This window comes from Amblyomma maculatum, chromosome 11, assembly GCF_055883805.1.
Source record: "Amblyomma maculatum isolate TAMU_Amacu chromosome 11, ASM5588380v1, whole genome shotgun sequence".
Classification (NCBI taxonomy): Eukaryota; Metazoa; Arthropoda; class Arachnida; order Ixodida; family Ixodidae; genus Amblyomma; species Amblyomma maculatum.
In genome coordinates, this window is record NC_139354.1 from 106,537,297 (window position 1) to 106,562,492 (window position 25,196).

Sequence of the window (25,196 nt, forward strand, 5' to 3'; positions counted from 1 at the left end):
TTCTGGCATATCCCTGTCCGCCTTCGAAGAGAAAAGCCTTTTCTCTTCATAAAATTAGACAGCCAGCACCTGCTCGCTTTAAAGTCGCTCCGCGTTAGCCCTGTTTGTAGGGCTAGCTGCATCGCCCGGACTTTGAGCAGGTCCGTCGTCACTGGCCGCTGCGCCGCTCGCTGCTCTAGAACATATTCTGCGAGCCGCTCTTCTATTTCGGTGAACCGGCCCTGCTTCGGTCCACTGAAACCTTTTCGTGTAGCCTTGCTGCCGAAAATCTTTTCCTTCTGCTTGCGCCAGTCCCGCACGCATGTTTCCGGAACTCCGAATGCGCGTGATGCGGCCCGATTTCCGTCCGTCTCTGCACACACGATGACTTTCCGTTTAAATGCGGCATCATGATGAACTCGACGAATCTTTGGCACGTCCATACTGGTCGGTCAATCGCAGAAAACGGGTAGGCTAACCAAAGCACATGTACCAGAGCACACGAAGGACGCTACTGCAGCTAGGCATAGACAGCTAGACCAGCTAGTAGGCTCGAAGTACGGTGGCTAGATGGGTGGGTGTGCCGACCGGCAGGGCACAAAGCGTAGTTCCGCGTGCCTCCGCTTCATGACGACGAAACTGGCGCTGCTGTTCTCCGCCCGGTGCTCACCGGCGGATCGTCTGCTACTTGTCGCAATCGCATCGCGCGTTTTGTTAACCTCATTTTTGTTTAAAAACATTACTTATTACTTGCGTTATCAGTCAAAATAGTAGCTGAAACTGAGACTTTTGCGGTCTGGCATTAAAACAATAAACAGACGACACTAGCTACCTGTTTTCTCGTCTGTTTGCTGTCTGTCATCGTCCACATGCAAGCGCCGTAGCGGAGCAGGCGCTGCGCTTTTTGTGAGAAGTGATCGGAATGAAGACCAAAAAGGACAGAACTTGTTTCACACCCTTCTGCAAATCCGGCTACAAGTCATCGAGAAAAGGACTGAAAGTCTCGCTGTTTTCGGCGCCGCGGGATTCCGAACTCTTCAAAAGGTGGGAGCTTGCGCTCTTCATCGTGCCGACGAGGTTGAAGCCACACTCCGTTGTGTGTGAGCGGCATTTGACCAAGAGTGTATCGAACGGGATTACAAATATATGATAGAAGGCAACGTTGTTAGCCTCCCACGTTCTCACCGATTGACGAAAGATGCCGTGCCTTCTGCCCTGCCCGATGCTTACCTGTCAAGAAAGGTGACCGCGAAACGAAAGACGAAGAATGCACACGAAATGCTCAGAGCTTGCCAGCTTGACAACGACCACAGCAGCCTGGCGGTAGGAAAAAGTGATTCGAGGCTGATTTTCTATTTGGCAGGATACGTGGCGCGAAAGTTTCTTTCAAAGACTAATGTGCCGATTGTGCCACGTGTTTTGCTGGCATCGCCAGAAGCTCCCCTTCCGCCTGTGGCCGCTCTCACAGCCCACGTAAGCATGGGGAACTTAATATTCCCATCTGATGCTTTGAACAGTATCGTGACATCTCTCGAGGAGACCTTCAGTCACTGCCTCACAGTCACTGAACTGAGGCGAGAGAGTCTCGCAGACTTCGCCTCTTTTCTGCAGCTCAAACCTCCGCCTATGATCAGTTGCGAGGAGCACAAGATTGAGATCACTAACAGCGTCGTGAAGTTTTACTCTATCATGCGCCTCCACTTCTTGGTCAAGAGCAAGAACCTGGCCCGTGAAAACGCGCGAAAAAAAAGAAAACACCTGAAATTGAGACGCGTGCTTTGAACCAGCGCCTCCTATATTTTTTCAATGCCCGTCAGACCGGGTGCCGAACAATGGGAGCTCCCAAGCCGCCGCGCTTTGCACGCTGGCCGCAGGTTGGCGCTGCTAGCTGACACTATCGCCAGGCCGGCCAGGCTGCGCTCTTCGCTCGCGCAGCATGCGCGCAGCGCTTTCAGAGGCTAGCGCTAGCGCAATGATGCTCGGTGCTGCACTTTTCTGTTTATCGAAGACGATAAATAGCGGTTATTTCTTACGTCATGGTAATTCAGTGGGTATGGCAGTTGCTGAGCCAAAATACGCGAGACCAAATTCTGAAAATGCGGCGGTAACAATTGGATGGAGGCGAAATGCAAAAGCGCCCATGAATTGTGCAACATCTTTGCACATAAGAGAACACAGATGCCTGAAATTATTCCGGAGTCCTTAACTACTGAATCTGTTTAATAACCCCTCTGAATCCTCTCAACAACGGCACGGTTCATATTTTTCACTGAGGGGGACAATTACTGCATCTTAACTTGTGTTGCCAAGTGCCAGTACTCGACTATTTCTGTGTCAAGAAATCGGGTTTTACGATATGAGAAGGAAATTAGGAATTTAAGAACAAATTTGAATGATGGACAACAAGAGAATGGCATTTATTTTTCACATTGTGAAGCAATTCATAGAACAAAAACAAAAGCACTCTGCACACTACAGTTTTAGAACTTTACGCGACAGTGGTTTTTTTGCGTACATTTTCATCACAGAGTTCTTATCTGTAATATTCATTGCATGGTTGGTGAGCAATGGCTTAATGAACTTGCGGCACAAAAGTTCCAGGAACTGCTTCCTGTGATCTGCATCTTTGTTTTTGCACTGCAAAACAGGGGTGTCCATCAAAATGCCAACAGCGCGCTCCACACTGGATTCCAGAGGTTTTTCAATGGCTTTTCTGTAGTACAGAACAATGTCGACAAACCTCTTGAGACTCAACAACACATCAATTAGCTCTCTTGTTGGGTACTTCAATCCTCCCCTATCCTGATACGCTATAAGTCCATCCACAGGTGCATTGCCTTTCGGTTTTTCTACAGTGTCAATGCAGTCTTGACAGCTCAGTTTTTCCGTCATGACACGGGTTATATACCCTCCAATCAGAGCTATGCTTGCGATCTCTGGGTTGGGAAGCCACTGCTTTGGCCAGGTGCAGACCTCTCGCAGCCTATTTTCGGCTGCTGATGGAAAAAATGGCTTCTCCAGGCGGTTGACGCTTTGGGTGCTTGGGCCCGAAACTGCTCTGGCAGCACAAAACGATGTCGACGCATTGACATTGCTTCTGATTGATGAAGAAACAATACCAGTCTTCAGCATCTTTTCCAGGCCACTGAGCACACTTCTCATGTCCATTGCGTCGTTGCACCCGGCTGTCCTTCGAAGAAGACCAAACAACGCCTCGATGGGGTCGGTAGAAAATTTTCTGGTGAGGACGAAAATGAATTTTTTTTCTTTTAGAAGAAATCGAATGCACATGACATTAGATACTGTTGTGTGAACAAGTGCATGATATGTTTCTTTGCTCAAAAAATTATCCGGGTGACTTGCATCTTTTAGAGACTTGAAGTATGCAAGGAAGGTGTCTTCCAACCACTGCAACCTTGAATCATCCGGGTCACTAAAATGTCGAGTGTCTGGATCATTCTTGTGAATATATTGCTGGGTGTTACTTACATCCATAAGGACAAACCATCTGTGCACTGCTATCATGAATTCTACAGTGGGACCCACTGTTTGAAACATAACATCACATGTATGTCCAGCTTGATCCTTCATGTACTGCAGTGCTGCAGTCACAGGGGGTGAGAAAATCTGCACAGCGTGCCTGACACTCATCTTCTCCAGATTTGAAGGATAAAGGTGTTTACGTGTCAAAAACCTTACTGGTTTCACTGTAGATCCACTCTGCATTTTGTAGAGTTCTTTCAAAGGTGCTGATGAAATTTCTTTCTTCCCACCTATGCACTTCGCAAGGAACTGCGATCTTATATTCTTCAATATATGGCACTGATCAAATGCCAAGAAGAGCTGTCTAGAAGGGTCAGCTGGGTGTGGGGCTGATATCTGCATCTGCCCTTTGCACAAAATGTCCATTGCTGCCACATTAATCTTGTGGTTGTCGGCCACAAGACGAACAATCTCAAACCCTAGTTGTTCAGTTTTCTTCACAACATGTGTGATTACCGAAGCGAGGTCTGACCCCGTGCAGCATTTCGTGAAAAAATAACCAACTGGAATTTTAAAATTCGCAGCTAGGCCGCACAGCAGGAAACACAGCAGCGAGTTTGCCAGGTGGTCATTTTTGTCACTTGGTTCCAAGTGCTCCAAATCGGAGCCCATACTGACATCCCCGATGAATGAATCACGCTGCTTATTATATTCTAACCTCTGCCTTATGCGCATCTCGTCGACAATTAAACTGCACATTTTTGACTGCTCTGCAGGTAAGTTTGCCAGCTCTGCTTCAAGTCTTAAACGCACCAAAGGGCTAAAACCAACGTCACCAGTTGATGTACCTATATACTTGTGCAGCGTATTCCTGCATGGCAAACGAAGAAGCCCTTCAGAACGTATGTATTCATAGGCTTTGGTGGATAGGTTCCTGAGAACAATGCAATACCTTACAGTTGTCTCGCCCCATGTTGCTCTCTTCTTGGTATAGTTTTTCACCTGATCCACAATAATTGCAGCTTTCACACTTTTCTGCTCGGCGTCTGCAGTGACAACCAGGAAAGAGCTCACATTACAATCCTCTTTCAATTTCCGCAGCTCCTCTTTGTATTTGTCGACTGTATGCCTCAGTCTTGCGACCTGGAGACGAAGAGCACGCTCCTTTTCTTTGCACCTCTTGTGATGCAAAAAACTGTTGGCGCTAATTCTGGCCGATTCTGTCTGCGTTCCGAACGCCCGCCTTGCGAACACAAATGGCTGGAGAGAAGCCGGTGTTGTGTGCTCCTCGCCGATGGTGACATCAAGCTGGGGACAAGCCGTGGCCGGCGAAGCTGGGGCTGCGTCGTCACGAAATGGCGTGCTACTTGGCTCTGCGACCGCAGTTGAGACGTCTTCGGGCTCCGCAGCGCTGTCAACGGGTCTTAAGCCACTCGCGTCAGACGAAACTGTCGTTTTGCATCTTTTCTTCGCAGAGCAGCCGCTGGTGTTTAGCCCCGAAGCGCGCTTGCGACTGCTTGGGTCACTGCGCACTATCGAAGGTGCAGGCTGTTTGTAAGATGGGTAGCAAGGAAACACACTCGGTACTGCTCCCTTCTTTAACTGGCGGATTTTGGTATTGTCTTTAAAATCGGAGATCTTGAAGTGCTTGCTGCACACAACTGAATAGTTCGATGTAGAATTTGGCTCCCAATCCCTACGTGAAATCACCTTGATCCACTGTTGTCGCAACTCGAGGTCAGCCGGGATCTCGTGAAAGGATACCCCTGCATCTTTCTTCCTAGCACTCGATGTGCACTTTGGCACGCAGCAGTACCGCATGGTGAACGCGATCGATAAGCACCAAAGTGGACGTTTCTCGTGCAAGGAGAGAGCTTGCCCATCCAGCGACGCCTTGATCAACAGAGCGAGAAGGCAGAGACACGGGACGGCCGCCGACAGCGTAGTGTCAGCCAGAAGCGCCACGGGTGGCGAAATCAAGCGAACGGGAGAGAGTACAGGAAAGGGTTCGCGGGGCGGAGGGAGGCCTTTCTGCCGGGCATTGAAAAAATATAGGAGGCGCTGTTTGAACGCATAGGCATCATTTTGGGGTGTGTTACTTCACTGACTCGAAAACACTAATGTGTGCATGTCATTTATTGCACTTTCAAAAGTTCAGCTAGAAGATACCGTTTTGCAATACAAGCTTATGCACTCGTTTTATTTTATTTATTCGCACAGTCTGCTTACGCCCATGCACACACATAAATCACAACTGAGCACTGTGTTAATACATATTCGCGTTGCCTTGTGATGGCGTGGAACATTTAATGAAAAAAAATTAAGAACGAGGAAGTGACATAACAGTGTTTGGAGTTGCTTGCCTGAAAACTCGGGAACGCAGCAAACACGCTGTACGTAAAAAAACAGCCTTAAACTCGGCTCCCCTGCCTTTGTAATATGTTTACATCCCTTCCCTATTCCCGTAAGACAGCTTGTTTGCAATAAACTCATTTGCACTTGGAAAAAAGTGAAGCGAGTCGCTTTCTGTCATGCGTGGCGACGGCCGGAGGAAACGGTCATGAACCGGGCTTTCGCTGGTGGCGCCACTGCGGCGTCATGAAGAAAAGGCACGCGTTACCCCCACCGGTCGGCACACCTACCCATCTAGACACCGTACTCGAAGTGCATACCAGGCGGCCATTTTGAAATGCCGATGGCGATATGATATCGGAGATTTAGGGTCGTACTCGATTCTAGCGCGCACCCAATTTTTGGACACGATATATCGGAAAAAAGGTGCGCGTTAGATTCGAGTAAATACGGTATATCTTCATTGTTTTTGAAATGATAGTTTTCCTAAGCTGACACATTTCTTTGTTCAGTATAGCAGCTACAAGTTATTACCTATTTGTGCTAGGGCAATGAAATTTAGAATATATTCTAATAAGAGGAAGGTAAGCCACTGCAGAAAATTTCATGAAAATTGGTACAGCCGTTCAAAAGTTGAACCTTTAGCCTAGCATCCCCCCTTAAGGGGAGACGCTCCTCGAAAACTTTTTTTTTTTAATATTGATGTTAAGTGAATGAAAATTGCACAACTTACAAAGATTGATCTCCTCTTTCCAAATATGTTTTTATTTTTAAGATGGCTTGATGGCTTCATATTCTAAATGCCATGCATAAGTGAAAAACAGTGCATGCTTGTGCAGCTGATGGGCATAGCAGCAAACATGGTAGGGCAGTACCAACTAATTTTTCTTGCTTCCAACACTCCACTGAGTGTAAATAAGCAATATAATGACATTCGTTTAGCATGCAGAATTTTGAGACAATTTTCTATGTGGTGCTTGATTTCCAGTGGGTAGTGCCAGAGAATTTTAAAAATTTTCATATCAAAAAATATTGCTGATTGCATTTAAACCTAGATATTGGCACTCTACGCACCCTAAAGAATATGTATGCCAAATTTGGTCTTGATTGGACTACAATAAGAACATGAAATTTTGTGCACAAAAGCCATGTTTGGCCCAAAATAAGAAGTTGAGAAAACTGCAATTGAAAGTTACAAAAGATGTTTATTGCTGTTGCTGCAGCCATATATAGATGAAAATTGCACACAATGCAGGCCAGAATACCTAGATCTAGTGCACAGCTTTAAAATTTACCGGCACCATATGTTGCTCCCTCAGAGGCCTTGTGAGCAGCATCCTCAAGACGTGCCTTCTTGGCTGGACAGCGACGCTGGGACCTTGCCTCTGCTGTCAGCTTCAGTGACTTGACATCCTTCGCTTGTCACTATTTTTTCTTAGTGCAACCAGTTCCCTTGAGGGAAGTACTCCCAGTTCCTCGAGAACTTGTTCGAAGCCCTTGTGGCCTTGATTGAACCACAGCACAGCGAGTGAAGTTGCCATCTCCACGACTGTGCGCGAGGCAAATCTTGTCTTCGGGCACAACAGCCAAATCTTACTGTTGAGTGATTCGGCTGCATTTTGGGTTTTTCCCTTCACACAGCGAGTGAGCAGCTGTTCATCTGTGAGCCTTTTGTATGTGGGCAGCATTGCCTTGGCCTGGCTGTTGGTCAGAATAGGGGTGTGTGCTGGGGCTGCCTGGCCCAACGCTTCTGCCCGCTTGAACTTGCACCAGGAGTCCTCTCCATCCGGGCAGAACTTGTGGCTCTTGGCTGCATCCGTTGAGCATGAATGGAAAAAAGATGCCCAAATGGCACAATACATCCCACGCACACTTCCTCTGTTAGCAGTGATGGCTACTTGGAAGTAGCCATGTAGTTTCTGGATGACTACGTCTGCAAGCTTCTCCCCTCGTGGCATTTTGAGCTTTCGCAGCGCAGTCCCAAGGCGCTTGGCAACATGGTTTGTGCAGTCTTCTTTAGCGATGGGCAGAAACTGAGACTTCCATACACCTTTGCCGCTGACACAGCTGCATAGGCCTTGCTGTCGCCGTCGCTGAGGAAGGTTGTAAATCTTAGTGGAGTACTGTAGGACTCCGTCCTCTTCCAAATCCTTTCTGCAGCAGTCGTTTCCATAGCATGTGCTGAGCAATGTGCATTTTTTTCACACACTGGCATGTGAAAAGCTTGCCATATTTCTTCTTCTTGTTCACTTTCAAATGCCTTCCGTGTACTGCAGCTCTGGCAGTAGTTGGACAATACCTGAAAGTCAAGGCAAAGCCCTGTTTCCAGAGAAATGGCTGTGCCTATGCCATTGTGGCTCTTGTGGCCTCTTTTCTGCCAAGTTCCATCAAACATGACAGCTACATTGGCAGACCCCGCTTCTTGTGCTGTTATTTTCCGGGCCAACTCCAAGTTGTCAGCCACCGCTTTCGTCGCAGCCAGGTGCACTTTCTTTGTAATGGCATTGAATCCCTTATGGTGCATTGGTTTTGGTAGACCAAGAACGGCACAAAATCGGGAAAGCTGATTGTGTCCAACACCAATAGCCCGCGCCGCAACCACGGCCTTCACGTTCACGGCAAAACTTTCTCTCGGGCTTCCTGACGATTGCGCTCGATCGCTAGCGCCGTCCACCGGAGCTGCACGCCGCGACGAGTACGTTGACGATACAACGGACTTAGGGCACGCTAAATTGCTGCAACGCAGCTCCAGAAATGACGCAAGTCCTTTCCGCTTCTCGACCAACTCGTGGACGGCAAGTTCGCACCGCCCGCACTCCGGACATGCTGCTCCGCTCACCAGTGCGTTCGCGGCGCCGATCTCGCTGATAAAGGCACTCGCCGACTCGTCAATGCTGCCGTCTCCATTCTCAAAGATCCTTATCTTCTTCTCCGATGCGCTGACGAAATCATCTACGCTGTCAAGGAAACTTGAGTGTACAGCCGGCTCCGAACCGTCGCCTTCGCCGACGTTAGGCCTAGCTGACGCGGACGCCTCGGCTGCACGCCGTTTCACTCAAGACCGACTGAAATACAGACCTGCACAGATAGCACTGCTCCAGCACGCACCTTCTAGTTCATAGCCTTTGCCGCTAGGGAATGAACGCTACGGGTAACCTGGCGCTATTGTAAACCTGTTAATAAGAAGGGTCTATTAGTTCTGTCATTTTTCTTCGTCGTTATACTTTATTTATCTGTCCACGCTGTAATGCACAAGCACCTGTTCTGCGCATGTGCAGCGAGTAACTGCAGTGCCGCCGCACAAAGCGGAATCGCGGTATGTCTTCTAGCGAGAGAAAAACAATATAAAGAGAAAAACTCTCCGCTAAAATACAAAAAGGCAAAATTTTAGAAGTATAACTTGGGCAAAGGTCTTTTTTTTTTTTTTTAATTTGGGTACAGTTTGTTTATATTAAATTGTGATTTGATGATGATGAAAATAATAGACGAACAGGTCAACCGAGCGCCCTCAACGACGAGAAAGGTAACGAAAGTTGGCGCACGAGGTCCCATAGGACCCTGTTTTTTGTGCAGGTCTGTATTTCAGTCGGTCTTGGTTTCACTTTGCGGCGGCGTCCCTTGAACGAGTGCTTTGAGCGATGCTTTCGGCGTCGAAAATCGCGTTTTTCCTCGGCGTCCATGAGAAGCACGAAGATGCGTGAAAGCACTGGTGAAAGCTTCAAAACACGTCGAGAAAATGCTTATGAAGAAACGTGAGCTGCGCGTCGCATGAAGAGCAGACGAGCTATGGCCGCTTCACGCCACAACAGCCAATGGCGTGGACGAAATCGCACCACGTGATTTAAAAGGCCAGTGAGAACGCACGGTTTTGGCGGCGAAATGTTTTTTTTATTATTACTTCCTGAGGGCTTTCGAAGCGGCAAAGCCGGCTTTAGGGAGAAAAAGCATAGGCCTACCACCATGCAAGATTCCAACGGCGTGCGACGCCGTGATTTGACGCATCACGCGCTTGAAAATGGGTCATATCTGCCTCTTTTCTAGCCACCTCGAGTGCTTTAACAGAGTTTTTAAATAGTTTTCCGATTGTTTTCGGCTCTGATTTTTTATGTGAAAGAGGAAGGATCAATATAGCTCGAACAGTCAAAAACACAAAAGTGATTTTTTTACTAAAAATCGCCGTTTTTCGACCCGCGTCTCCCCTTAAGAAGCGGCAGGGTTTTTTTTTTTTTTTTGCGGGGATGTTTATTTTTTTTCTTTATCGTTTAACCTTGCATGTATGAATCGGCGAAAGCACGCTGTCAGCTGCTGCGATCATGACGCCCACCCCAAGCGCGGCGTGATAAATCGAACCAATCAAGCCATCACGGGCACTCTGCCAAGTTCGCTCCCCGCCACCGCAGGAGCGATCAAAAGATAAACGTGCCCTGACGTTATCGCTGCGCAGCATCTTGGCACGCTGCCAATGAGCTGTGGATGAGACGACCGAAACGGACTGACGTGCGCCATCCACATGCAAGCGAAAATGCTCACGATTTCTGCCGCCGCGGCGACACAGAAACCCTGTTTTGAGCTGCCACGGTGGCTCGAGCGGCGAGAGGGACGCAGTTCCAACAAGTTTTAACATTTTCGCTCTGTCGCTGCAGCTCGTCGCTGAGATCGCTCAGTCGCTTGCATGTGAGCGAGCTGGCCTTAACGCATTTTTTTTTTTTTTTTCAAATTCTCCGGTGCAAAAGTGGAGGGTGGGTTCATTATGCGAATGGGTTGATTATGCGACAAATACGGTATCGTTTTTTCGCATCGTAAGTGCCGTCACAAGCCGATTTCTGTATATCGAATTATCGATATATCCGGGTTCGACTGTATATTCATGGCGGCCCTCGAGAAGCAATTCCTGGACACTCAGTCTCTGAAACCCCTCCTCTATAAACGTTTGCTTGACGATATTTTCCTCATTTGGCCCCACGACGAAGCCAGCCTGTTAACATTTATACAAAATTACAATTCATTTCACCCATCCATATCGTTTACTCACAGCTTTTCTAAATCCTTAATTAACTTCTTGGACATTACAATACAGAGAAAAGGCAACGGTCTTAAGACTACCTTATACTGGAAACCTACCGACCGCCAGCAGTACCTACATTTCAAAAGCAGCCACCCACACCACTGTAAAACCAGCATACCCTACTCACAGGCCCATAGATTCCGACGGATTTGCTCTGAGCTAGAGGACTTTGACCGCCATGCGGAGCAACTAAAAACAAATCTTCTGCAAAAGGAATACCCCCCCTTCATTGTTGATGATGCTATTGGGAAAGCTCGAGGCTTAGACAGAAATGAAATAATCAACTTTGAAAAATCACAGCAGAACGACAGGGCAACAAACCTCGTTCTTACACATTCCTCAAACATGCCACGGGTTAATAATATCCTCTCTAAACATTTCAATATAATCCAGCAAAGCAGTCACTTGTCTTCCATTTTCAAACAGCCACCGAGAGCAGTGTATCGGCGCTCTAGAAACCTAAAGGACATGTTAGTTAAATCTAAAACGACCGCCAATACTAACCCTAACCCCGGATGTAAACCGTGCAGAAAACCACGCTGTCAAGTTTGCAATCATGTGCAGACGACAAATATTGTAAAAGGCAACTTCTCTGATTTCACCTTTAAGATCAAAGAATCCTTGAACTGCGACAGTGCCAATGTGGTATACATGCTAGGCTGCGGTGTGTGCGGCATGGAATACGTCGGCCAGACCGAAACACCATTCAGGTTTCGTTTCAATAACAACAAGGCCCACGTTCACACACTGCCAAATCTCCCTTTTTCTAAGCACCTGTGCCTTCCAAACCACACTTTCGAAAAAATTCGGGTCATTCTTTTTCAATCAGGCTTCCAAACAAGTCGACAAAGAGAACAAAGAGAATCGTACTTCATACACAAATTTCAGACTCTAACCCATGGAATTAATGAAACATTGGGCAACTTTGCCTTTCTGAAAAGCCTACATAACTAATAGACGAGGCCTTTATCTCCATTTGCCCACTCCTAAGAATTTCCTCCTCACGCAAACTATACTGTTCGTTATTTAGCTCCTTGGCCTCCCCCCTCTGGTCAGTTTTCTATCCCGCAACAAACGTCTTCACTTAGGACACGCTCGCGGGAATGACTTGACGCGAATGCCCGGCTGCGGCATCAAGTTTCGGGAGAGCGCGTCTGGCCGACGGCTCATTCGTCGCCGCGGCGGCGCGCTGCCCTGGCTCCGATCTCTGGCGCGTCACGGGGTGGAACAACTTTGTCTAGAACACAGAACTCCTATCCCAACGGTTTTTTGAACACCTGCACCGCGGGGGAGCGGGCCGTCCTGGTATGCATGCTCGCGTTGTCTGTTTTTAACTTTTTTTTTTTCTAATGTTATTCTGAACCTTTGCTCAATTTTTGGCTTCCTTTGAGGGAGACTTGTCTTGCTTTTAGTGTAGTCTTCGTGGAAGCACAGCGCGTATGTAACATTCGTCGGCTCTCCACTTTCCCTTTTTGCCCCCCCCCCCCTTTCTTTTTTTTTTCTCTTTCTCTCAGTGTTTGTTGCATTACCAGCCAATAATCAACGGGAGCTTTTCGCCCTTTCTATCTATTCAGTAATGTTTGCTTCTCCAAAGACGGAGAGCAAGAATTCCTCCTCTCTCTCCTAACAGTGGCGTAATGTGCGGACTTAATCTCCACTCTCAATTCTACCTTGAAGAAGGATGGTCCACCGTCCGAAACTGTTGGAATAAAATAGATAATCAGGAAAGTTGTGTGACATCCTGTTTGAATTTAACTCTGGCCCATTAGTAACAAGCAAACCATATCTATATATATATATAACAGGAAGGTTTAGCCCTAGGCCAATCCAAAATCTATTATTATACCTATGTTTCGAGTCCGACTCTTGATTGGAGATATGCTGATGTCGGCGCACTTTCAGTTTTACTCGCCGCTTGACAATAACGTGCAATTCAATGGTTGTATACGATATTCTCGGCGCTTGTGTGCACGCTCGATTATCGTGATGCACAGAAAATGAGGCAGCTGGACCCGCTCGTATCTGCTGTGCGTTTACTGCATTAAACCTCCATCGCAGCCCGGCTTCAATCATTGCCTACTCATGGTGCGTACAGTGCCAAGGAGACCGTGTAAAGCATGCATGATTTCTACGTACCCTCAATGGACCCGAGTGATAGATAATTAGCATACCGGGCCTTTTAATGGTGTGGCTACATTTGCTAGACACTTTTCGAGACCCTGGTCATATGACATCACAATTAACGACAATAAAATCTTCATCATCACAACAATTCGCCTTAACTGGTCTGTGCGACGCCTGAAATATTCGAAGCAAGTAGACGAGCGGCAGCAGCACGGCACACTTTTGCCCCGTTTGAGACAGCATGCGTAAGTAACTGCAGCGTGCGTCGCCCGAGAGGAAGCAAAATGGGTGCGCATGTACTCCTTAGATGATGAAGTTCCATTTCTCTTCTGAAAGAAGCTAATATTAAGAATATTATTTTGCTTTACCTCTTCATTCTTCTCTTGTTATTACTATGTACAGGCTAAACAAAATTTTTACACGTCATTTACAACACTTCATTTTCTGTGTGCTGAAATAGCCACTACCAAAATACAGTAGACTCACGATAATTCAAACTCTGATAATTCGTACTTTCGGTTAATTCAAACGAAATTCAAAATTTTGGTTGGCCCACTATGCTTTCAATGTATTTAAAAACCACTTAATTCAAACTCTGCCATTCGGTTAGTTCGTACTTTTTGCGTGTTCATACCGAAAAATATCTGCTACTTCGCTGCAACTAGCTCAAAATTTGCATTTTTATATCGTAACAGTCAAAAAGTAAAAAAATGTAACAATAAGTGCACCTCACCGCAAATCATTCGTCAACATGCCGCGCGAGGAAAAAAAAAAAAAAGAGCCGACGGGTACGAAAGTGACGCTTGTCGGCCGACTCTGTAGCACGTGACCTAAAGAGCTGACGGGTACGAAAGTGACGCTTGTCGACCGACTTTGTAGCACGTGACCTGCTTTTTGAACTGACTGCGCCAGCCGCAGCACGCTCGTTCCCCGATCGATCATGTCGCCGCGGGGAAAGTATCAGACGCTCTCCATCAAAGAGAAATTGGCGGCCATCGAAGAGGTCGACGCTGGAGTTAAGAAGACTGCAGTGGCAGCAAAATATGGAATCACTAAAAGTACGCTGACAACAATCCTAAAAGTTAAAGACAAGCTGCGGAGCAACGCAAGCCGCTTCGCGCCCGACAGAAAAAGGCTTAGGGAAGCGGCGCACCCAGAACTCCAAAAGGCTGTTCTCCTTTGGCTGAAGCGCGCACGGAGCTCCATTCTGCCAGTGAGTGGACCAATCCTGCGGGAGAAAGCTGAACAGCTGTCGCTGCGCTTCGGAATTGAAGGCTTTAAGTGCAGCGATGGCTGGATTTCTCGCTTTAAGGAGCGACACGGCCTCGCCTTCAAAAGTGTAAGTGGTGAAGCGGCAGAGGTCAATGAAGCTGTAACTACTGACTGGCAGCAGACGCGACTGAAGAGCCTGCTGCATGAATACTCCCCAGCTGACATTTACAACGCCGACGAAATGGGGCTGTTTTTCAAGTGCCTTCCTGATCAGACCTTGTGTCGAAAGGGCGAGCGGTGCACTGGCGGAAAACTTAGTAAAGAGAGGCTGACAGTCATGGTTTGTGCCAACATGGACGGAAGCCATAAGCCTGAACTTTTTGTTGTCGAAAGTCAAAGCGCCCCAGGTGCTTCAAAGGTGTCCGAACACTGCCAGTTGATTATGTGGGAAACACGCGTGCATGGATGACGCAATCCTTATTTGAGGATTGGCTCCGTAAACTGGACGGGCAGTTCAAGCGGGCGAAGAGGAAAGTATTGCTCATCGTCGACAATTGCCCTGCACATGGCGAAGTGGAGGGGCTTCCATTCGTCTCGAATTTTTGCCTCCCAATACAACAGCTGTCCTCCAGCCCCTGGATCAAGGGGTAATAAAATGCCTCAAAGTCCACTACAGGAAGCTGCTACTTAAGAGAATGTTGGTGTGTATGGATAATTCAATGCCATACACCATAACACTGCATTCATCGTTGGGGATGCTTGCTGCTGCATGGAGTGCTGTGACGCCAACAATTCGAAATTGTTTTCAGCACGCCTTCCGCATCCCTGGCTGCAGCAGTGACTTGCTTGACTGCCAGCAAAGTGAAGATGAAGGTTGCCTGCAAAGCGACGATGCAAACCAAGTGCTCTCTGCTCTGCAAGTGCACAACATAGCTGCCGACCTCAGCGATTATGCAGCTGCTGATGATGACCTGTGTGTGTGCAGGGAGGACGCACTTGATGACTTGGCAGCGGAGGTGATGCCACCAGAATGCAGTAGTGAAAGTGAGGAGGAGTTGCAAGAGCAATCCACTGTGACATCTGCACAAGCATTCCATCACATTGCTCAAGTCTGCCAATTTCTGATGACAACAGAAAACTCTGAAAATGAACTGGCTGCTCTCACGGGCATAGAGAGCTTTGTGTTGAAAGCTCATGTAGCACGGAAGCAGTCGACCATTCACAATTTTTTTAGAAGGTCTGGTCAACAGTAGATGATGACCAATAAACTTGTTGTGTACCTTCCACCTCTGCTTGTTTATTTTGTGTAGTTGAGGTATGGAAGTGCATAAAAATGATTCAAATAGATGCCTGGTCATAGTGTGCTCTGTCATCTTGCCCAGAGCTGCATATGCAAAAACTTCTGATAATTCAAACTTCCTGATAATTCAAACAAAATCCTGGGGTCCCTTCGAGTTTGAATTAATGAGAGTCTACTGTTATAATGGAGCGTCCTGATGGGTCTTTGACAAGCTAAAACTTTGAAATTTATCAGGCTCAATCTTGATTTGTCACATTCTTTGTTCATTCCAGGTTGTTCTAATGAGTTATTTTCTCCATAGTACTTGCATTTTTACAGGCAGGCAACTTCCAGATGAAGATATTTGAAACCAGCACAGACAAGTGCATAAATAAAACACCTTTCACTAACATCTACCAGTTCACAAAAAAAAAAAAAACAAGATCTGATGGAAGAAGGTCCAACTGCAATAGCACTTTCTTAAGGTATAAGCAATACTGAGATTTCATTACTTGACTACTCCCCGATTTCAGTGCCATCTTTTCTGAGCACTTTCATCAATCTGAACTTAGGTTAGTCTGAACTGTGCTGGCGCCCCATGCAGCTTGAATTAAGAAGTGTTTACTTCGCTTTTTGTTATCTGGTGTAATAATATTCTAAGTTGTAAGCAAAAATGCTTGCTATAAAGCCGGAAAACCAAATTCTGGCATTTGTCCTGTAGTAGTTTAGAGCCAACTTGGAAAAAAAAAAAACTAATCCTTGTCCACCAAACTTGACTGGCAAAGTTCTGAGAGAAAAGAAAAATTCTCGAATTAAATATTAGCGAGTGGGGGTTTGGATCATGGGTGCAAGTTATGTCCATAGAGTAGGCAGACACGAGCATGAAATTTGCTGTCAAAATTTAACACCCTATTGGAATATGCCACTGGTAAATGTCTTCATGCTGCTGAACAAGTTATTAGATTCCAGTGAAAGGAATTTTTTTTTTTCCTTCAGCATTTTAGGATCACCAGACAATTTATCCTTCTTCGTAAGTAAAACAATGCCAGCATTGGCTGGTCTTGCAGCCCCTTGATTACAGACTACACATTGATGCGTGGTGCTAAATTTACCACTGGAATGCTCCAAGTGTACCTGTATCCGACGGGGCATAAATGGGCCCGTTACCAGCCAGATAAGTCAGTCAAGACCAGTAAAAACTTAAGACCTATTAACGGATGCCCACTCACCTGACAGGGCTGCTCATCATGGTTACCTTACCTGTAATGTGAGTGCCAGCAGGTAATCCCCAATCCTAGCCACATTAACGATCTGGTTCCTCCATCGCACAAGATGTTGCCAAGCCTGCACAGATGCACATCCAACTTAGCACTGACTGCCAGTTGGGAAGGTTGTGGAGAAGCTTTTTTTTAAGGGGGGAGACTACCCTTGAACACCAACTTTTTATTTCTTGAGGTATTTGAATGAAATTTTCAGGGTATGCTCATAGTACGCACATTTGAAGAACTACCAAGTTTCATGGAGCTGGGCTCATCGGTTCTCAAGTTAGAGGAGTATATCAAGATAGTTTACATAGGTCCCTAGGGGCGGGCCTGGAGAATTTGCAAAATGTGCTAGCAGTGTGAAATTTGTTATGGTCATTCCTGGATAGTTTCCCCAGGGCAAGACAATTCCCTTTTTCCAAATTTCCTCTCTGAAAAATTTTAGTACAGCCCCAAATGTAGTGTTCAAATTTACACCTGACTTAACAATATTTTAATTGACTGCCCCTAATTACACATTAAATATTTTGAAAAAATCGAATTGTCTTGCCCTCAGAATTTTACTTAGGTATATAACAAAAATAAACACATGAAAATCCAATAAGCGGTTCTTGAGCTATGACTTTCCCTAGCAGCCACACCATGCAAAAAATTGATTCTGAGAAAACGGCTCTCAAAGGTTGAGAGAACAATAACTTCTTTGCTTCTCAAGTTATCATGATGAAATTTTCAAGACAGACTCATGACGTTAACAAATGAAAAACAACCAAGTTTCATAGAATTGTGCACGCTAGTTCTCAAGTTACAGAAGCATATCAAACTGGTTTCAATAGGTCCTTTATATCAAGCCTGGAGAAATTGTGAAAGGTACTGGCATTGTGCAATTTGTCATGCTATTTCCTAGATAGGTTCCTCAGGGCAAGACAAAGCCCTTTTTCTAAATTTTCTTGTTGAAAAATAGCATAGAATTGGATTGTTATCAATTAGACCTATGTTGATTAACCAAATTAATTATGACAAATTTCAGACGTAATATTTTGAATACATGGGCTTGCCTTGCCCTCAAAAATTTGTTCAGGTACAGTCGGCCCCACTTAAGACGAACACTCGCAATTATCACGAACAAGTCCGGTGCGACCGTCAAAATATACATTAGGGCTATGGCGCTCCGTCGATCACGAACATCTGTGCGACTAGCCAATCGGCTACAGCGAACATCTGTGCGACTAGCCGATCGGCTACAGCGAACGCCTTGGTGCCGCGGACCACTTTCCACATGCTGAGATCCGTCGATCCTGTGCTCTGCAAGCCGCGACAATCGGCATTCCCGATTCCCCCGCGGCATTTTGCCCTAGCATGATGGGCGGCGCAGATGCAGCAAGCGGTTTCCCGGTTTATCTATCGCAGCATCTCGCCGGAGGAACGAGGAGCGGCCCAAACGCCACAAGCGACTTCCCGGGTTATCTTCCGTGGCATAAGCGCCGAAACAAAAAAAAAAAAAAAAAGCTAGCCAAGTCTGCACTGAATGTGTGTCGCACCTCGAGGCATCGTGAGCGACCACGCACGTTGCACGAAACCGTTCAGAGGGCACGACGAGAGATTGTAAATCCGGCGATCGCAAAAATGGCGAAAGGCGAACAGAACGTACGAAGTACAAAGACAGCCAGCAACGACAGCAAGCAAAGAGCCGTAGCAGACGACGCGGGGAGGCGGAGACCGACGCGTCAGCGGCCGCAGCAGCCAATAGGGAGTTTTAGAATAGGGGGACCCTATCGGTTAGGGGGATAGGGTGATAGCGGGGCGCGAGTGTGCATGCGCAGTACCCAAGCGGGCCTTGGGTTTTTGGGTCAGCGGAGGACGGTCACCCTATCTCGACGAAATAGCGTGGACCCTATCGCCGGATACGGTCAGGGAAAATGGCGGCGTCCGGCTAAGCGGCGGCCGCTCGCCTCGGCACACATTCGTCGTTACCGCTCCATCGTGTCACGCGTTCAAGGCAAACGAAAGGCCAACGAAGCTTGTGCTATGTCTCATGATGCCCGCACCACCAAATTTAAGCGATAAAACGCCCCATATTTTCTGATTGCTTCCGGATTTACCGAGCTGCGAGGCTTAGCGAGTTCACCTCGTTTTGTTGCCATGGGGACCAGGCGTCGGGAAAAGCGCGGAAGGTTCAAATGAGGTTTCCCGGCTCAGCCTGGATTGGTTAAGATTGGCCGATTTCGTCTTGTCTGAAAAAAACAGTTTATATAACTGGTATTTTTAAGATAGCTTTGTACAATCACAGCAGTTTCTGTTTATTAAAATAGCGTTGTTGGCTTTTATATATTTATATGCTTTTCACGGTTTACCGTCTGGGTGGTGCAATCGACAAGCGCAAGCCCCGCCCCGCTGCGTCGGGAAAACCCTATTCTAAAACTCGCCGGTCGGCTCGAATGTTGCGCCGCAGCACGCTATTTTCTTAGGGGCCCCAAGCTTTGGGTTCCCCTATTCTAAAACTCCCTAATAGTAGTCGTCCGATCCCCCGTGTTCTCGCGGAGCGTGCGCTTTGCCCATTCGCAGCCTTGAATTCGAGCGCGGGAAACTTGAAAGCCGCCACGAGGCTCTCAATCGGTAGCAAGCCATGCCTCGACCGCGCCGCCGAGGGTGGCAGAAGAAAGTGCAAGAATTCACAAACAAAACAAGACCAAGATGGCGGCGCTCAGTTCGGCGGGAGAGGAATGGCGCGCGCGCGAAGTTTGGGAATCCGCCTTTTGCGCGAGTTTTCTGCGCATGCGCGAAGTCGTAGCGGCGACCGATGGAAACACATTGAGCGGCGTCGACGGCGTTTCTCGGCGCCGCCAGTGCACGGGGGCTGGCGGCACCGGGCGGCACGGTGGCCGTCACAGGCTTGGCAAAGCGATGCCAACCACATCTGCCGCGTACGGTTGCCACTCTCTAAGCGCGCCAAGATGCAAGACGCGGTTTTTCAGGTTTCCTTCGCCGAGCCGCGGCCAACAGCGACGTGAAGCTACAATTAGGGCCACCAAGCGTCAAGATGTGAATGGCCGACCTTAGCTACCTACTGCGTACTCTCGACTGTGCGAAAAACACTTCGTTACAGGTATGTATGCATCTAAAGGAAATGTGCATAATGAAAAGTATCTACCGGAGTTTGCACCAACCCTGTAACCCACCAGTGATAGCCGCAATGAGCATTTGTTCGGCGCGTCTGATGGCGATGTATTTTGTCGTTTGTTTTCTTTATGTGCGAAGGGGCCCGGTAGCGCAGATATCACAGGTGGCTGTGTGCGCTAGACCGTAATATTTAGCATGTTTTATCACGACTGCCACCTGACTAAAAGGAAAAGAAAAATTGGACGTTTGTTGTGATGCACCGCCGTTCGCGAGCCGAGTGGTTGAGCTGGTCATGAGGCTCGCGAACGGCAGTGCATTAAAACGCCGTATTTTTTTTTTCTTGTTAGACAGTCACGATAAAACATGCTAAATATTATGGCCTAGCGCACAGAGCCGCCTGTGATATCTAAGCTACCTAGCCCTTTCACACATAAAGAAAAGAAAGGACAAAATACATCGCCTTCAGGCCCCGGCGCAACTAAAGCAATCACGCACCGAAAAAATCCTCATTGCAGCTATCCCTGGTGCGCTACAGCCTGGGTGAAAAATCCAGTAGGTACTTTTCATCATGCATATTTCGTTTAGATGCATACATACCTGTAGTATCTGTGTCTTTGCCGCTCGAAGCATATGACGCACTTGACACTCTTGCACAACGCACAGTATTTTTTTTTTTAAATTAAAGCCTCGCCTTCGTGCACGCCAAAGCATCCGGATTTTGTTCCTTTGGTGTACGCAATCAGATGCACTTCATTAGGGAGCTTGATAATCGTCGTCTACGTCCAACCGTTTGCAACGGCAAGGAAACTGTCCGGCACAATAAATGAGTCTCCTGGAGGGTTCGTGCTCGTTCACTTGCAGAGTGAATCGCTCTGGACGTAGAACAGGGTTGGTTCCTGACAGAGATGCGCATCCGATATGTAGGAGATTCACATGTGTCACCAAGTTGTTGATTCCGCAGATATCGCGGCGGAGGCAGAAATGAACGTTGGAGATCTTTTCACAACAGAATGACCATTCTCTGCGCACCGAGAACCTTTTCACCACTGCGACCACATCCGTTCTGACTCCTGAGGCCAGAAACCGGCTACAGCTCTGAATCATCCATTGCCAGAAAAATGCAGCGCGTTTCCTGCAGGTGTGCATTCCGGCTGGGACAATGCCCTTTTCACGGGGTGTACCCCTCTGCCGATCTTCGTGGATGAAATCCTATAGCTGCACAGTTGTAGATGACGCGAGGAGGAAGCGACGCCCATTGCACCATGCCGGCGCCGCGGTGACCACATTGTGCTCGGTAACTCAAGACACCCCGCGCATATGCGCCACTCAAAGTCACAGGAGACGATTCCACCTAGCTCTGCAGCATCAACAAACCCCTGGCTGCTTTGCCCTTTGAGATCCCTCTCTCTCTCTCTCTCTCTCTGGCCCCACGCTCTCCTGTCTGCCGAAAACCTGCACGCTGAGAGCGTCTCATTCTGTCACGTCGAACACGGCCCGCGCTACACGCTCTTACAATACGAAGATAGTATATGCGTACGTGCGTTATGAGTGGATTGTGAAAACGCTCTACCTTCCCCCATACTGCGTGAACATGATATGCTACAATCACTGTCACTACTTTCCGCTCCGAGGCCAAGAAAGGAGGGAAGCTTTCGCTTTCTACCAGCGTAGGCGTGGCCATTTCGCATGGTGCGCTTTCGCGTCGTCTGCTACACTGCCGCTCAATGTGTTTCCCGCCCGCTCCCGCATGATGGTGCCACATCCTAGCGCAAAAGGCGGATTTTCGGCGCTAGCTCGCTGCTCCGCGGCTGCCGCCGCTTTTTAAATAATTAATTTCGAGTATTTCTACGGCGAGTTAGGCAATGATAATTACAGAAATGGTGGTTTATGAGACATACTACCGGAATATATAATCTTCCAAAAATCGACTGTTTCGCGATTTTTCGGTTTTCAACGGTCGCGTCCCCCCTTTAATGCAGGCCAACCTGAGTTGTAACAATTTTCCAATTGAGTCGAATCCACGGCCCTTGTCATGCATGTGCCTGTTTGAACACCAATAGGTACTGAAAGAACCAAGAAGCTATTTGGCACAGCGGGGCCACTGTCTTCCATGATTTCAACTATTTTCAAGTAAAGTAAATAAATGCACAATGCAAACGAAAACCTCGTTTATTCCAAGTCATTGGGACCGCGAAAATATTCAAATTAGGCAAGCACAGAAAAAAAATGGTCACGAAAAAATTTATTATGGCAGGTACCGTCTTTGCCAAAAGTAACCAGGCTGCTCCGAAGGCTGCCGGAGCAAGCCCGCGGCCGTGTGGCGGCGTTGCGCTTTCTGTGGCTTATCGGTGCTCGTCAGCTCCGAGGGTACAACAGCTGACGTAACTTCGCACCCTCACCCGTCGGATGATAAAAACTAGGCGCGTATGATGTGCGGGCTGCGGTTTTACGTGTGCAAAGCGTGATTGTGCCCAGCGAGGGCGCTCAGTATAGCGACCGGGCTATTCGCTCTTTTCGGCAACTACCCTGAAGCAGATATTATGAGTCGTGTTTCTCACTATATAATTATACATGCTTGTGTTCTGTAATCCACTGCTGAAATGCACCAGCACAATTGCGCTTTCTTGCATGTGAGATGCGCCTGTACATTAAGAATGATAACGCACTTCAAAATTTTAATATGCTTTCTCCGAGGTGCCGTGCGTACTGCCACTTTACGGGCCGCGACTCCGGTACAAAGATATAGGAAAGCTTGTGAATTTTTTCAGGTTGCCATCGCTCTGGCGATCTCGGAGGCCGAGTGTCGCACCGTGCTCAGCGACTCGAGGAACGCTGTGCGCAACTTTGCCAAGGGGCGAGTGTGCGCGCCGGCGGCCGCCATCATCAGTAAGCTCCAGTTTTAAGACCGCGGCAACACTATCCGCATCAAGTGGTTCCCGGCGCACGCGGGAGATTGTGCATCCTCACCGAATCACAACGAGATGGCCCATTCGGCGGCGCGAGCGCTTACCTTCTGCGTCCCCGAGAAGGACCGTTCTGAATGGTGGTTCGAAACAAAAGACCGAATGACCAGTTACGAGGAAGTGACAAAATTTTACCGCCTAGCTCGACGGAAAATGCCGCCGCCTCACCCGGCACTTAGTCGGGAGGAGGCGGTCATCCTAAGGCAAATGCAAACCGGGTCCCTCCTAGCCCCAGCAATGCTACACGTCCTCCACCCAGATATCTACACGAGTGATATGTGCAGTGTATGTCAAGTGGGTCCGGCGGACCAATGGCACATCATGTGGGACTGTGCCAGGTTCCCGACCGAAGCTGCATCCAGGACATACCCGCCGGAACATCAAAGTGCTGTGCAGAATACAGACAAGGACATGCAACTATGGGCCGTCCAGCAGGCCCGGGGTGCGCTCGAAAAGCACATGCCTCACAACCCACCACAAACGGGCCAAATGAGGTAGTGCAGAGTAGGGCTTAACTCCGGGTAGACGCTTGGCCAGCGTCACAACGCTTTAACCCGTCGTTTGCCGGCTCCCTAATAAAGTTATACATACATATGTTAGCCCCTTGGGGCCGGTGGCTGAGTATAAATAAGTGCAATGATTGATTCTAACATATTCTTGCATTTGCTTGTAGGTAGGTTTTGGTTTAAGTAACGAACTATAATGAAACCTTCCTCACGCTTAGCCATGAGATGCACATGATTACTTTCTCGTTCGCGGAATCCTTATTTCAGGGCAACACTGTCTGGCAAACCTAGTACATATTCGTCCTAGAAACAAACAACCAGAGCTCACTGTTTCTACTATTACCTACTTTTCTGTTTTCGGCAGTTGCCGAGAAGATCGAACGAATAGCCCGGTCGCCATACTGAGCGCCCTCGCTGGGCACAACGAGGCTTTCACACGGGTGGTGGTGGTGGTGGTGGTTGTTAGGAAGATGAAGGGGGGAGTGCACTGGCCAGTTGACTGCCGACGGTGTCGACACCGCCACTGCCGAGTGCAGATAGCAGCAGAAGGGGAAGGGGAAGAAAGATAAGGAAGAAAGAAACACAGGCGCTAAGCGAAAGCAATCATGCCCCCCAGGGCGTCTAGAGAAGGTCAGCGAGGCCGGTTGCCACCAAGGCGAGGAGCAGGCGGAAGGGCTTGTCCGATGTCGGCCCACGAGGAAACAAAACCTCTTCTGAGGTGGAAGAGGGGAGGGAAAGGGAGCGATAGCCAGAAGAGAGGGCGGCACGCTGCAGTGCGAAGGCTGGGCACTCACACAGAAGATGGTCGAGAGTCTCTTCCTGGTGTCCACACTGCAGACATGCCGGAGAGGGGGTAAGGCCGAACCGGTAGAGACGGGAAGACGTCCGAGCAGAGCCGACTCGGAGTTGGAGAAGGAAGGACCGGTCGGCAAAGGAAAGGCCCTTGGTGGGAAGCGGACAGGGCGGAGATCCGCCCACAACTCTGGAGTCCGGGTGTTCCAGGAGGAGGTGGCATCGGATGATGTCCCTCGCCACGTCCAGAGGTCCCACCGCGGTGCTGGTGGGGGTGCCAGGACCGTGGGCAGTCCTGGACAGGGAATCGGCTGCCTCGTTGCCAGCCACTCCAGAGCGGCCCGGCACCCAGCAGAGGATCAGGGTGGTGCCCCGGAGTCCAATGGTGGTGAGTCGTGCAGCCAGGCTACGCACCATAGGAGGGGCACCATCCGGTTTCTGCAGGAGCTGGAGGGCTGAGCGGGAGTCCGTGAGAATGGCCGCCTTCCGGATGTGTGGACTCTCCGCTAGGATGTCCGCCGCCAGGTGGAGGGCACAAATGGCAGCCTGGCTTGCCTGGACATGCCGAGGGCCGGGACAGTGCAGGCAGCCGCAGCCGACGGGCAGGGCTCAGGAAGCACCGATCCGTCGGTGAAGAGCTGGGTTGCCCCAGCAAGGTCCTCCTCCAGGAGGCAGGCAACCTCCTGCTGCGGGCATGCAGCAGCCGCAGTCCTCCTGGTCCCAGCCCCAGGCAGGAACAGCCGGATAGAGTACGGCCGGCCCAGGTCCGGTCGTGGTGGAAGGGGATGGTCCTTGCTGGTGCCACCCACGAGCTGCTCAAACTCACCCGCCAGGTGGCCCATGCGGGAGCGAGGGCAGCCCAGGAGGCGGTCCGCAGCCTGCACATCATACGCGCCTAGTGTTTATCATCCGACGGGTGAGAGTGAGGGTGCGATGTTACGTCAGCGGTTGTACCCTCGGAGCTGACGAGCACCGATAAGCCACAGCAAGCGCAACGCCGCCACACGGCCGCGCGCTTGCTCCGACAGCCTTCGGAGCAGCCTGGTTACTTTTGGCAAAGAC

The 25,196-nt window shown here is 48.7% G+C and overlaps 1 protein-coding gene and 1 pseudogene across 4 annotated transcripts in view; both read right to left on the reverse strand.

Annotated features, from left to right (window-relative positions):
• The window catches only part of LOC146174599 (uncharacterized), a 128,959-nt gene that overhangs the window by 102,809 nt on the left and 954 nt on the right, over positions 1–25,196 (reverse strand). For 3 of the 4 annotated variants that reach the window (XM_084583765.1, XM_084583761.1, XM_084583763.1), the window contains exons 2-3: positions 24,137–25,012; positions 16,755–16,838 (exon numbers count right to left, since the gene is read on the reverse strand). In XM_084583765.1, the coding sequence (XP_084439891.1) occupies positions 16,798–16,838; positions 24,137–24,551 (456 nt within the window). In that variant the 5' untranslated portion in view covers positions 24,552–25,012 and the 3' untranslated portion in view covers positions 16,755–16,797. Of the gene's footprint in view, positions 1–16,754; positions 16,839–21,829; positions 25,013–25,196 lie in introns of those variants that run through there. The other variant, XM_084583762.1, reaches the window with a different exon arrangement.
• Positions 5,390–8,437, reverse strand: LOC146174603 (uncharacterized; annotated as a pseudogene).